This window comes from Drosophila tropicalis, unplaced genomic scaffold (assembly GCF_018151085.1).
Source record: "Drosophila tropicalis isolate 14030-0801.00 unplaced genomic scaffold, ASM1815108v1 contig_158, whole genome shotgun sequence".
NCBI classification, from domain to species: domain Eukaryota; kingdom Metazoa; phylum Arthropoda; class Insecta; order Diptera; family Drosophilidae; genus Drosophila; species Drosophila tropicalis.
In genome coordinates, this window is record NW_027172602.1 from 1502934 (window position 1) to 1518025 (window position 15092).

Sequence of the window (15092 nt, forward strand, 5' to 3'; positions counted from 1 at the left end):
CGTCGAAGTCGCAGTTAACTGAATTGATGCTGCAAAGCAGGGCAGCGCTTTGAGTGCTTCTTATTATCAATATGAATATTATTGTTGTTGCTGTTTGTTAAAAACACCTATACCCACACATGGGCATGGTTAAGATCACAATAAAAAGGATAACCATCTTAAGAAACCAAAATTTGTTACAAATGGAGCAAATGCCTAAGATTTTTGAAGAGCGAAAAGTGCAATGAAAATTTCCATATACATATGTATGTATGTATGTACATACATTTGTACATACATATGTATTTAACTATCAGGGATCAGCATTCAGCAGTCAATAATTGTACTGAAATAAACTCCAAAACTCTTTTTTCTCTTTTAAAAACTGGGATCTAGGATATTGGATTCCGGTACAGCTTGTCCCTCTATTGAAATCGTTCCTCTCCATTCAATTGATTTGAATATATGAGAGTATTATACATACATACATATGTACTGGGATTACTGCAAATCCCCCAAAATTTGCGTGTGCATATAGTCTACGCCCATGCATAATCTTGCCGAAAGCCAAAGCTATCTCAATCTCTGCTCTCGTTTTAAACAAGCTTTCTTCCAGCAATAAAAAAGAAGAATCACAAAAAAAAAAAAAAAAACAAAAGTTAGAGGCGGAGCAAACCACCGAATTGATAACTCAAAACAAACTGTCAAGTGTCATCGGTCGTTATTGCTCTCTCACACCCCCGAACGCCACGTCCCGCCCCGACCCACCTCTTTTCAATCAGTGTTACCATGTACCGTTAGACTAAGTACAGTGTGTGATGTTCGACCTCGAAATAAATACCCTACCTAGGCGACGGGCCTCTTGTTGTTGACATTGACATTGAAATGGCGCCGCGCATGCGCAGGATCAAAGCTAATTGAGCCTATGGGGAAATATTATTGTCGGCTTAGCTGGGCGATCGTTTACAGGAGGGGGTGGCGGTGGTGGTGTGGGTGCTATGGGATTGTATGGGTGACTGCCGTTTTTTCGTTTAAAGTTTTGCGCTCTATTAGCGCCTCCGTCGTAAAGCACTAAATCCGTAGACAAAACATTTGCGCTCGGATAGCTGTTGTTGTTGGTATAGCACATTTAGGTGTCTCTGTGTGTGTGTATGTTTTTGGGGGTGCGGCAGGGGATGGCTGTGGGTGTGTTTGTGTGTGTGTGTGTGCCTACGGATGTGGGGTTAACAGGCGAGGTAAGATAGAGACGCAAGACAAGCGGGCAGCACATGGTTTGCCCCCGGTGACAAATTTTACGTGTACTGCGAGAAACAAAAAAGAAAATAAACACAAAAATAATAAAAAGTAAACCAGCAAAAAGCCAAAATCAATGCGCACAGTGGTCTAATGTGTCAAACAATTGGGATCATCATGTACATATAATGATCCATAATTAATAGGTATTTTTTAAGATCTTAAGCAATCGTCTTCAGTCTGCAATAAATTATTCTTAAATTGGATAATATCGAAAACGTTATTTTCTATTCTTAGAAATAAGCCAACAAATTAACGAAGCAGACACCGTTACTAAAGTGAGATCAATTCGTTCTACTTTGCCAAGTTTGTTTCACTGTAAGAACGCATTCAATTGGTAGCAACGTACTACTTGAATATCTCTGTTAGCCTACGAGAGAGAGTGCGAGAGAGAGGGGCGAGACGGGGGTGGCATTGGGGTTGTATTTTTTTGGGAGGGTATTGGTGGGGTGAGGGCCTGATTTGAAAAGTGCTCGCAATACTTGGCGTAGTTGTCTTTTGTCGATCGACACTGCCTTTAGTTAATGTTAATGTTAGTTAGTAGCCAGGCCAGGCAAAAAACCGTTGAAATAGTTTAAATTGTGGACTCGGGATGGTGTCTGGTGCGGAATCGCGTTAGTGGACGATCAGTAGGTGGTGGGTGGGTTGGTTTGCTAGGTGGATAGCATGGGGCGTTGCTTGACACGATCCCACTCACTCAAACTGAGTTGTTGCCATCGTCGTTGAGGAAATTGAAATTGAAATCACTGTCGGCGGATTCACAATTTTTGCGCGCACACTCACAGCGACGTTGTCGTTGGCGTTGGCATCGGCATCGAAATCGGCGGCAGCGTCGACGTCTGCGTCAGAGTCGATATTGACGGTGTCTTCTTTGAGTGATTTCGGGCTGTCGTCGCGAAGCTCATAGTGAGTGAGCTCGGGATTAGAGATCACTCACACACACCCACATATACATACGCACTTTTCGCACACCATAACCCCCCGCAAACACACTCACAGAAGAATTACGAACGGCAGTTAAAGGAGGTGGGAAAAGTCGCTTGATGTCAGTCAGCCAGAGTCAGTCGGAGTTGTGTGCGGTTCTAGTTTACCGTTACCGGCTATTGAGGCGCTTCCTTGTCGCTTTTCGAAAATCAAAGAGAAAACTACAAATTCCGGTTCCGGAATTAAAAAACAAAAAAAACGGGAAAACGCTATAATTCTAGAGCAGCTCTGCAACTGCGAACCGCGAGGCAGAGACTCTAGCAGCGGCAGAGAATCCACAGAAACGTGGACGTGAGCTTAGAGCAAATTTTATTTAAAAATCACCGTCAATATAAAAAAAGTGTCAATTCGTGGCCTGCAGCGTTTCAATACCGTGGGCGCCGTGTAACATAACGGTAACGGCAGCGGCAGTGTCTATAACGGTTCACAAATCAAACGCAATCGTCGATTTGATGTTCTATTGTGCAAAAGTAACGGTAAAACGGACAAACCATTACTAAAAGAAAGTTGTTTTCGTTTTCTCCTGTTACTTGACTTTTGTTTTTGTTTTTTGTTATTGGTTGTTTCATTATTATTATTATTTTTTTTTGTGGTTTGTGAATGTGAGTATCAACGGGGATGCGAAAAACCTTAAAAAAAAGCGTAAAATTGTTTTGCCCTACGATCGTTGATAAAAAGTGCCAGGATCCTAAAAGAAAACGTCTGTCTGTGATTCAACTGACGGTTTATCTGTCTGTCATAACTTTCCAAAAAATAATTTAAAATGCAATATCAGAGGAAATCGTTGTTTTTGAAAACAAGTGAATTAACCATAATGAATGTGTGGTCTTTTTTCTCTTTTTCCTTTTTTTGATAATATGGATAAGGATTTTGAACTCTCTGTTTCTTTCTTTCTCTCTCTGTGTCTCTCCTTCTTTGATCAATTTCGATCATATGTGACGATGTGCCAGATTTTTATATGTAGGTAGAGGGTAAATAACATTATCACAATATTTCTTTTTCTTGGTCACTCGATTTCTGTTGTCTGTCCGTCTTCTTATCACAATGGGGCAAATAACAAGAGTAAATTGCAATCACTGATTATTTAATACCAATACTGATTACCCATGTATCCACATACATACATATGTACATATGTATATGTACCTTATGTACACTTTAATTTCATTAAGGAAGCGATTACATGGATTTTTTTTAAACACAATCAGTCCAATCAATCTCATTAATCTCAGTGATCTGTTCTACTTTGGTGACTGACTGTCTGCCATACACATACGAGAAGAATTATGGCAGGCGGCTTCTGGTGTTTTGTTTTTGTGTATATTCGCATATTCGTGAATGAATTGCATTTAGTTAATATTGTTAATTAATAAAAAACAAGAAAACAAACTGTTTTAAATGCCGCACAGTGTTTGCATAACTGTTGGGGGTATCTCTCTACACTTGAAGAAACTCTTCTCATACCTCTTACTTTCGATTCAAAAGGTTCATATCATAGAAAGATCCTTGCGATCTCATATAAACAAAATGCTGAACGATCGTTAAAGTATATGGCATCCTTCCATTTCAAATCAAATTGTCAATAACTATTATTTAATTAATTGTCACTGTTATGGGGAGGGGGCCTACGTGTGGAATAGCCTTATCAGCTGATGAAGACTTGACAGAATACAAAACATTGATAGATTGTCAATTCAATTAATCATTCAGCCCGCTAGAGGAGTGTCAAATGGTTGTGGTTGTAAAACAATGTCATCATTAGCACTTATTAGTAGATCTAACTCATCGCAAAGCAAAGAATCGCTATCGATTGTTGTTGATCCTGTTGTAGTACCACACACAAAAGGATCAGCAACAATCGATAATTTGCACTTTAGAGAGATATATAGAGAGAGAGAGGGAGTTAGAGCAAGAGAGCTGCGTCACTATGCCGACATTGCCCCGTTTATGATTATTTACTAAACGTGTTCATTTTGCTGTTGCTGCTATTTTGTATTTTTTTTATTTTATTATTGATTATACGACTATTTAGCGTTGCTTGTATGTAAATATTTTTTTATTTATTAATTTTGTTCTACATAACTATATGTATATATATGTATGTATATATGTACATACAAATATAGTTGAGAAGCAGGAGAAAGCAACAAATTATTGTCTTGATTCTGCACGTCAGTTAAAGCTGTTGAGATCACCCGCCAAAAAAATCAAATCCTTTTTTTCCCTTTACCCCACAAATCACTTTTTTTTTTTTTAGTCCCTCACACTCTTGTCGTTTGTTTAATCAAATTAGTAATCTTTTACAATCATATTAAATGTTCTGTTTTCCATAGACACCATAAAATGTTTTGATTTGACGTCAAATATTGATTCATTTAATTTACATGATGATAAAAACAGAAGAAAAAAAAAAACAAAACAAAAAATTTCCAAAATTATTTCTATTGTTTTTTGCGTGGGTGGCTACAAGAATTAAAATTGAACTTTTCGATAACAATGATTATAAAAAGGGCCACCAGTTCTTTAAAAACTTTGCCGTCTGGTAAATTTCCTATCAGTAGAATTCGCCAAAACTCGCCTTTCACCCTTCATTATCTTTCAAACGTTGCGCCCGTTTTTTTTTTTTTTTTTTTATTTTTTGCAGAATTTTCCATTTTATAGATTTAGACAAGCCCAGAAAAATAAAGAAAAGAATAAAATGTATTTGCAAAACGCAAATAGCGTCATCAAAAAATGTTTGTTTAAAATAAATAACAAAATGAAACACAATAAATTGAAAAGACTTCCATTGAACGGGGCAACGGCGTCATCGTCGTCACCGCTGTCGCCGTCATCGCCGAGGAACGCACCCAATACCCGATAGACCCAATAGACCCAATAGGCCAATAGACCAATAGCCCAATGCCACTTTAGGCCGACTATTTCTGTGGGCAAAAACTATGTATTTCATAGATAATTCAACTACTACAACAATTGATAATTATTAGTAATTTGAAATTATTTGTTTTTACTTCTCTCTTATTACTGGAGCTACTTGAAGCACATCAATAATCTGTCACGTAATGAGAGAAAGGTAGATACATTAGTTGAATAGAAATAGAACTTTGCTGATTTTGGATGTTTTTTGTTTTTGGGATTTATCATTATAGTCACCATGGGGCCTAAAGTCCATGTGCCAACAAGTGACGGTGGTTCCCGATGTCGCGAACTACCTCAATGTGGTCTAATTAAAGCGTAACAAGCAATTATCTTTATGATATTTGTAAAGAAGAAGTCGCTGCAAAGTGTTGACTTATCGATAATAGCTGGTACTAAACATTATTGAACTGACTAAGCCGTCTCTTTCACGATGAGAGGGGAACGGACAGGAGGGAGAGAGAAACAATGCTGATTGATACCCTATCAAAAAATATTGTCAAGAGTGTAAAGATTTTGCCATAGATCTTTGTATGCAATCTTTTGCTAAAGGATCATTTCACTTAATGAATGCTTCTTATGTTAACCCTAAAGCTCAAGACTATTACATTATACTAGGAATTATTTAAAAGAAAGACATGAATTAGAATATTAGTTTTTAAGGTTTAATAAGAAAATAATGGCATACATTTTAAAAAATAAGCATAGTAATAGATTCAGGAAATTTAGGGTTTTTGATAACTTTTAAAATCGAATTGCTGATCAATTTGTTCATTTTACTTAATATGATACTTATTTTGATCAATTTCAATCTGAGCACATTTTAAAATGGTACTAAACAGTTAAAACTTTTGACTCGATTTTTTTAAATTACAAAAAATCTACATTTTTAAGGTTTTGTAAAAAATTAAGAATTAAAGATCACTTTTCTATAAAAATGTAAATATTTATGTATTTGATTTTTCTAAATTTCGTTTTTCGAGAATTTTAGAAACTCTGGATTTGAATTTCATTAAAACCTATGACTATGCTAGCTCTAGATAAAATATTATAAAGTTTTTCGAAATAATTTAATGATGATCAGATTGGTTTTCAGCTAATTTGTAAACGATTTCCAAAAGTTATATTTCAGTTTAATTGCTGTTTAGCATATTTTAAAATGGTATGAAACATTTGCAACTCAAATTGTCAACAAATTGGCCAAGTTACAATTTAATCGTTAAGCACACGATAAGCTATACCATAAAAGTAACGATCACTTTAGATAAGGTTATGTTAAATGGGTTTGTTATAAGTTATAAATGTATATTATAATTAGGAGGTTTTCGAATTCGGTTTTCTTTTTTGCCATTTCCATTTCAAATTTTTAGAGTTGTCAAACCTTTGCGATTTGCAATATTTGCTAATTAAATTCACCTAGACAGTAGACTTTGAAAGTGACATCGATACCAAACACTCACTTCGACCCCGATGCCTAACCCTAGGATTATTCCCCCAGACAGTTGCAGAGATAACACAAAAGGAGGGAGAGACAAACAGACAGACAGATAGAGATAGAGAACAAGACGAAGGCGGAGACCGATCTGTTGCTAATCGTTGTCGGATCACTTTGCACTGGTTCTTACAAAACGACAACAACAATAATAACAACACATCATAGAAATTAGCAATAATACGCCTTGGCGATATGATTAGAAATGTCAATAGGTGCCAGATCTAGCTAAATGACGTAGCTGACGTAGCTGCCGATTCCCCGTAGTCAATTCCCGGGCTTGTAGGTAACTCATTGTCTTCTCCTGTCCCATTTGACAGCTAAGAAGCGCGTGAATTTTTGTTATTTGAAAAACTCAATAGGTTAAAAAAACCTCGAAACCCAGAGCCCCTATAAGTATAATGCAATTACCTGTAGAGTTTGATCAGTTTGTTCATAAGATCGATTGATTTAAGGGTAGAGCAGTGGCTATCTGACTTGTTTTTTTTTTTTTTTCTGCTTTTTGGCTTTCTGTGTTCCAGACAACTAGCAGGCACTTGAGCAATCGCAATCAAGCTTCGATTAGACCATAAATAATAAAAGTGTTAAGGTATCGAGGGGAAAAAAAGACAACTACCAGCCAAACACCGATCGAGGGCAAAACAAACAATTTAGCTTACTCCAATGATCTCGTGTCGTGTTTGTCGTGTAACTATCATCATTTCGGGCATTATCCTTGCAGTGTGTCGAGGGAGGAGCATGTCGCCAAATCGTTGGATATTACTGCTTATCTTTTATATATCGTATTTAATGTTCGGAGCCGCCATCTACTATCACATCGAACACGCTGAAGAGAAACAGGCACGCGCCGAAGAGCTTAAGGAACGCATCGCCATCAATGGTAAAAAGTTATTAATAATAATATGTATATAGCAAGTAATGTCTACATATCTATGGACCTCTCTCTCTCACATGATAACTACTTCGCTATAGATACAATTAACTAACATAAAAAGAAAGAAATGAAAAGAAAAAAAACTCACATATGTGAAGCATGTGATTTTGATACGAAACTAAATAGTCGGCCACGAAATCGAAACTATATAGACAGAAGTACAATGGCCCTAATCGTCACTTCTAAATTAAAACGCCCACTCCAAAATAAAAAAAAAAAAAAAAAACCCAATGAAAACGACTTGCAAAAAAAAAAAGAAAACAAAAAAAAAAATGTGATGAATTTTGCTCGAGATCTGTAGTTATTTCTGTGATTTTTGATACCCGATTTCCTTTCCTTTATTTTATTTTTTTTTTGCGCATAAAACGTGCGTAAATGTTAAATCAAAAAATTTGTGTGTACATCAAGTCCAGACTTAAAAGTGCGGGGGAGTTGGGGGATTTTTTTTTACCTCGAGTTCGAGTATGCCTCCCTCTCGCTCTCAATTCCCATTGCAATAAATTTGAAACTGAATTTAAATAGCATATAAAATGTGTTAATTGTATGTATAAATAAACCTATAAAAAATGCTCTAATTAGCCATGATCAAGACGTGTGCAATTTGGTCAGTCGGTCGATCGGTGGGTCGATTACGATTACAAATACGTTTACGATAGCAAAAAAAAAAAAAAAAAATACTGACTACGAAGTAATTTACAATATGTACATACATATATCCCCATGAACTTAAAATGAACTATCAAGGGATCGATATGACAATTTGACAATAGTCTGATATGCTGAGCCCTCTTATATGAGGGGGGTCTTAGTTATAAATAATACCCCTAATGCTTTTAAACACTGGCCATTGGCCACTGGACTCAAATGGACTTTTGTCTTAACTACTTAAAATTAAATAATACCTAAAAGCACCCAAGAGTTCGGTATAAATACCTATATAATACAATATATACAATATGTATATATATATGACATTCAAGTGTCCATCGAAACGTGTGATATTCGACTTTTGATAGCTCACTCATAGTGTTTGGTATAGAAAAGTCGTAAATAGATCTAGAGTCTAAAACATAAGGTCATTTAAAGCTTAAAATAATTGAATTAATTTATCATCAAGCAAAACTAGATTATTTTATGACCTCGACTTATGCATGTTTTCTTCATTTTTTGACAGAGCGAGAGAGAGAAAGAGAAAGAGAGGACTTACAAGAATTTTTTGTTCAAAGATAATGATCGACTTCTATTAAACAAATTGCCGGCAATAAAGGCTCGATTATAAGTACCAAAGCATTCACTTGACTACTTTACGTATGAGAGATATAGTGAAATTACCCCGAACACACAACAATTGTGCCCCGTTGAGAGCAATGATGGCAATGATAATAATGATGATGATGATGATCGTTCCTCCAGATAAGTGTGAATAGCTACCGATCTCACTCACTCTCTATCTTTCTCTCTGTCATTCCAGAGTCCCTAGTTTTAGTTAGTTAAATCAGTCAGAGTGCATTTATTGAATTATGCAATTCGTCAAAAGATTACAAACCTCTCAAAAATTGTTGTCATTTGTACAAGGCTTAAGATTAGTTAGTTTATTGAATGATTGCAGTGTGCAGTCGCTTTAACAGATGGCATTGTGCATGCCCACCATAGTGTGTACCTTAGAATATGAAGTATAATGAACTCACTTGAATCGGAGTCGTGGCTCCTTAATCAGTTGTAAATACGGAATATTACAAAGAAAGAAACAGGAGAAGATACATATGTAATATATACATACATACACCTCTGGGCATTATGCTAGCGCTTTCTTTTACAATCTTTATCAATGATGCATATTTTCTAAATTTTTTGAATATTAAGCATTAGTTTTTATTATTCAAGTGAAAGATTGTTTGTTTTTAATACCAAATAACGCAATTATTTCTAAATTGACTACTTTTTTTCATTTTACGAACAGAAGTACCATTACTTTTGATATAATCTTAAAATATTTGTCATACCTTTTTCTTAACAATTCTTCATTTAAATATTAATAATAGTGCTATTCTGATGACCCGCAATGTATTATCAATTTAAAAACATAATGGAAAAAACTATACCGATTTGTAAAATTAAACGAATCTATTTGGTTTGTCTTTGTTATTGTTTCTTAATTTTTTTTTAAATGCTATCGAAAATTGGGAAACTTTAAAAATATTTGAGTTTAAAAAGAAATAATTTATTTCTAAAATAAACAAGGTTTAAGTATTAAAAAAATCAGTTATTCTCAAAACAGACTGAGTTAAAGTTTCAAATCAGACATGATCTGTGTCATATATACCACTTGAATCTGCAGACATATCAACTATTTTTGCTCTAGATAAAAGAATCTCTGAGATCTTGATGGTTTTTAGGTGGTTGGTTAGATCGACTTTTATACTGATCATCAAAAAAATACATACATAGTTTATAGTCTGCCTGTTATAAAGACATTAATAGATTGCGTTTCAAAATAGAAAATCTTTTTAGATCTATTTTATAAAAAGTAGTCCTCTGGTCAGATCTCTACGTTTATTTAGATGAACTTTAAAAATTATCCCAATCTCATTGAGCTTGACATGAAATATTTAACCTGGATTTAGGAGAATTCTTTAATGAAATCGAAACGTATAAATGTATGTATGTAAATGCATAAATAAAAAGCTTCGCTTTGTGGATCTGCGGACGTGAATTAATTTGTTTGATAAATATCGCACTATGTGGCCAGGTCACTCAACATCAAAATCAACATCACATCAACAACAGACGAGTCGTCGCATTTCAATCAACCTGATCATGATCATGATCTTGATGATCATTACAACGTCAGAGATCAGATCAGATCACGAGTAATAGTCTAAAAAGTCGCACGATTCTCGTAACATCGGGGTAAACGGAGGCCAGGGCTATTTCCCCTCTCTCTCTCTCACTCTCTATCTTCCTTACTCTGGCCAAAAAAAATTTACGTATTCGGTTTGTGACATGGAAGGCGGAAGAAGGTTAAATGGCTCTGGCAAATGCTTCCGGACTATATAAGTTCAAAGCAATTAAATTTGAAATGATTTTACGCTCGATTGGATTACACAAGTTTTCTTTTGTTTTTAGACTCTTTTCAACAAATAAAATTCTTTTTTTTTTCCGTTTTTAGAATATCTATTAGATGAGCTGGCTGATAAAAATGTTAGTACACAAAATGAGATACTCGAAAGGATTAGCGATTATTGTGGAAAGCCGGTTACGGATTATACCAATGATGAATATGAGATACCATACACTTGGACCTTCTATCATGCTTTCTTCTTTGCCTTTACCGTATGCTCCACTGTCGGCTATGGCAATATATCGCCAACAACATTCGCCGGTCGCATGATAATGATAGCCTATTCCGTAATTGGTATACCCGTTAATGGTATACTCTTTGCCGGCTTGGGAGAATACTTTGGACGCACGGTAAAATTTACTATGACTACAATTATAAGTTCAAAATGGTTAATGCGGAATTCTTTTTTACAGTTTGAGGCGATATATAGACGTTATAAGAAATATAAAATGTCAACGGATATGCATTATGTGCCACCGCAATTGGGATTAATAACCACCGTGTTCATAGCTTTAATACCGGGCATAGCCCTTTTTCTATTGCTACCCTCATGGGTGTTTACATATTTCGAGAATTGGCCATATTCGATATCATTGTACTATAGTTATGTGACGACCACAACAATTGGTTTTGGTGACTATGTACCGACGTTTGGTGCCAATCAGGTGGGTACTAATCTTTTCTCAGGAAGGAGGAGCAATTAAATTAATTCGTTTCTTCTCTCTCTCTCTCCGCAATTTATAGCCACGTGAATTTGGTGGCTGGTTTGTGGTCTATCAAATTTTTGTCATTGTCTGGTTTATATTCTCTTTGGGTTATTTGGTCATGATTATGACATTTATTACACGGTAAGTTTAGTTAGAATGAATTTTAAAGCATGTCTATACATATATTTGGGTTATATGTACATGTCCTGGTTCTTGCATGCAATATCATCCATTGTCATTTCCATAGAGGACTTCAGAGCAAGAAACTTGCACATTTGGAGCAGCAGTTATCATCGAATCTGAAGGCCACACAAAATCGCATTTGGACGGGAGTTACCAAGGATGTTGGCTATCTGAGGCGTTTGCTAAATGAGCTATACATACTTAAGGTCAAGGTAAGTGTACGAAGATCCATTATTTGGACTTCAACAGAACTGCATCCCATAACTACGGAATGAATTACACAACTAACATTTAAAGTACTTTAAATATTTACTTTGAACTTGACACTTTGGGAGCAATTAACTACATTTTATTAACCAAACAGTTGCATTTCAAGCTAAACTCATTTCAAGTGAATCCCCGTGGCCAATTCTTTTACGTCAAACTGTTACAAATAACGTAACTTTTGAACGTTTATGCGTAACGTCTTGCATTGTCCGTAATTGAAAATTTATGTTTTGAAGTGTAATCAAAGACTAATTGGGTTCCAAATTAAACACATTTACGATTTATATACTTAATACAAATGACTAAACGGGATTCCATTATGTTGTTCTTTGACGTTGACCTGATAAGCGTATTTTTTGTATGTTCTTTGGCAGTTTTGTCGAAAGGGAAATAGAAAGAGCACGAAGATTAAGATTGAGATTACGGAGAAGACGATATGGCGTAAGTTAACTTTGAACGCAATCGAGCAGACTGAAGACGTTAACCAATGACTACAATATCGGAACATAAATCACAATGAACTAGTTACTCATTTATATAACATTTTCGAAATTGCCTTTTCTACTTTGATCACAGCCCGTTTATACCGATGTGGATGTGGCCTATACACTACCTCGCTCCGCCTCCTGTCCAGAACTCGACATGTATCGGATTGAGCCCGCTCCCATACCCAGCCGCAAGCGAGCCTTCTCCGTGTGCGCTGATGTGGCTGCCCTTCAGGGCCAGCAGGCCGCCGGCGAATTAGTTCATGCCAACTCCGATACGGAGATAAGCAAATTCGATCGCGAGAAGACTTTCGAGACGGCAGAGGCTTATCGTCAGACAACCGATTTGCTCGCCAAGGTGGTAACTGCTTTGGCCACTGTCAAACCACCGCCGCCGGAGGCTGACGATGCAGCTCTATATGGCGGCTATCATGGCTTCTCCGACTCTCAGATCTTGGCCAGCGAATGGTCCTTCTCGACAATGAATGAGTTTTCGTCGACACAAGCTCCGCGGCGTCCACGTGCCCGGGCTTCTTCGGACTTTAATATTGAGCCACCGCGTTGGGGAGATGGACAGCGTCCGTTGCGTGCACCACACAACGAATGGACGTGGAGCGGTGACAATCAACAGATCCAGGAGGCCTTCAATAAGCGTTACAAGGGCGAACCCCACGTGGTTCAAGTGGAGGCAGATGCAACAGCCGATGGTTCGGCTGGTGCGAGTGGAGGACGTGTCAAGAAGTTCTCAATGCCAGATGGCCTGCGTCGTCTGTTCCAACGCAAGCGAGCCTCACAAGATTTGGAGCGAAAGTTATCGGTGGTGTCCGTACCGGAGGGGGCATCTGCTTTGCCACCTCGTGCGCAGTCTCCTCTTGATTATTACAGCAATACGGTTACAGCGGCAGTCAGTCAATCCTATCTGCGCAATGGCCGCAACGGTATGACCAATCTGGGCTTCCAATTGGACGACGCCGAATCCCAGGCCACCCTCAATTCGCAGGCAACCGCCAATGGAGGCATCACTGGAGCCTATCAGCGCAAGCAGGTGTCCGGCAAACGACGACGCGAATCTATTTACACCCAAAATCCGGCAATGAGTGCCAACCATCGTCGTGGCAGCATGTATCCACCCACTGCAGCTGCCTTCAATCAGATGCAAATGCGTCGTGGCAGTCTCGCCACCAGCGGTTCCGGTTCAGCCGCCATGGCCGCAGTAGCCGCGCGTCGGGGCAGTCTGTTCCCCGCCATGGTGGCCACTTCTCAATCAACAGTGACTTCCAACTCGATGCCTCGGCGCTCAAGTATCTTTTCGGTGACTTCGGACAAGGATATGGATGTATTGGAGCAGACCACCATAGCGGATCTTATAAGAGCTCTGGAGGTGGTACATACCCATGCAGTGCTGGATGAACAGCAGCAACAGAGTAAGCAATCCTCCGCAATGGCCTCGAAGGGCGGCAAGAAGCAACGGAAAATGGGCAATGCCGGCCTAGATCCGCCCCAGTTACCGCCCATCCTTTCGCTCTTTGCTGGCGATCAGACGCGTTCGCTGCAGGCGGCAGCCGCTAATCGCCTATACGCTCGTCGATCTACCATTGTGGGCACCATGTCACCAAGTTCTAATACCATGCCAGAGCCACCACCCAGCTACACTGAGAGAGCCGTCAACCAGGCGCCGATTATGGCCAGCTCACCGGCTCCAGTAGTAAATGCACTCGGACCTAGTAAGTTCCGACGTCGGTTCAGTGTGCGCCCCACTGCATTGCAGATTCCTCCTGGTCAGGCTCCACCTCCTGGTGTCAACGCCGGCCAGATGGGTAGTCCTGAAATACCGTCCAGTTCCGGAACATCACAGACGGCATTGCAGCGTCGCCTTTCGCTTCGACCCTCGCCGTTGGCACGCGAATTGTCGCCCACTTCGCCACCAGCTGGTATGACCGCAGGGGGTGCAACTGCATCCGATGAGCGTCTATTGCCGCTCACTTCCCCCACAAGACCCAGCACAAGCAGCACTCATTCGCCGCTGTCAAGGATTGTGCAGATCTCCCAGGCTCAGCGAAAGAGCAGCATGCCAGCAGCTAATAGTCCTGGAGCTGGAGCTAGCTCTGGGCCAAACCAAGATACATAGATGTTCTCTCAAGAAATAATGTTCTCGTCTTTCATCCACCTGTTTGACCACTTAAACCCTTAAAGCCTTAAGTCCAAATATTATTCCTAGTAGAAATTCCTATTTACATACAAATCTACATAGATATTACCATATAAATATTCGATTTAAGTATTTGTAGAATTATCTATTGAGATTGTTGTGAAATCCGCTGTGTAAATTCATTTGTAAAAAAGGAGCTGAAATTGGTGTTAATTGTTTAAACGTTTTTAATTTGTTACAATTGCAAACTAAATTATTTTTGCGAATTCACAACAATCTAGTTATTCTGTGTTTTGTTTTCTTATCCAATATTAAATGTAATTATGCTTATTCTTATCCTAATAGATATAATAATTGTTAAAGCAGTTAAAAGGGCTTATATGAACAAAATATTATAATTATTAACTAGGCATATGAAAATTCCAACCATTATTCGCACTTATATACATACATCGCATCTATATAAATTTATTTATAAATATATTTTAAACGAAATAAATATTTATCTAAAGATTTATACAGAACAGAAACCTTAAAACCAATAAATAAATTAAACTATCTCAGACTATGTTATTTCTGCTT

At 37.9% G+C, this 15092-nt stretch overlaps 1 protein-coding gene across 1 annotated transcript; it reads left to right on the plus strand.

Moving 5' to 3' along the window:
• The first annotated feature begins 7390 nt into the window (after positions 1-7390).
• Positions 7391-15078, plus strand: Ork1 (open rectifier K[+] channel 1). Its single transcript, XM_068303576.1, has 6 exons — positions 7391-7544; positions 10768-11069; positions 11133-11384; positions 11464-11567; positions 11674-11821; positions 12453-15078. The coding sequence occupies exons 1-6, from the start codon at positions 7403-7405 to the stop codon at positions 14487-14489; spliced, it is 2985 nt and encodes a 994-aa protein (XP_068159677.1). The 5' UTR covers positions 7391-7402; the 3' UTR covers positions 14490-15078.
• The last annotated feature ends 14 nt before the right edge of the window (positions 15079-15092 follow it).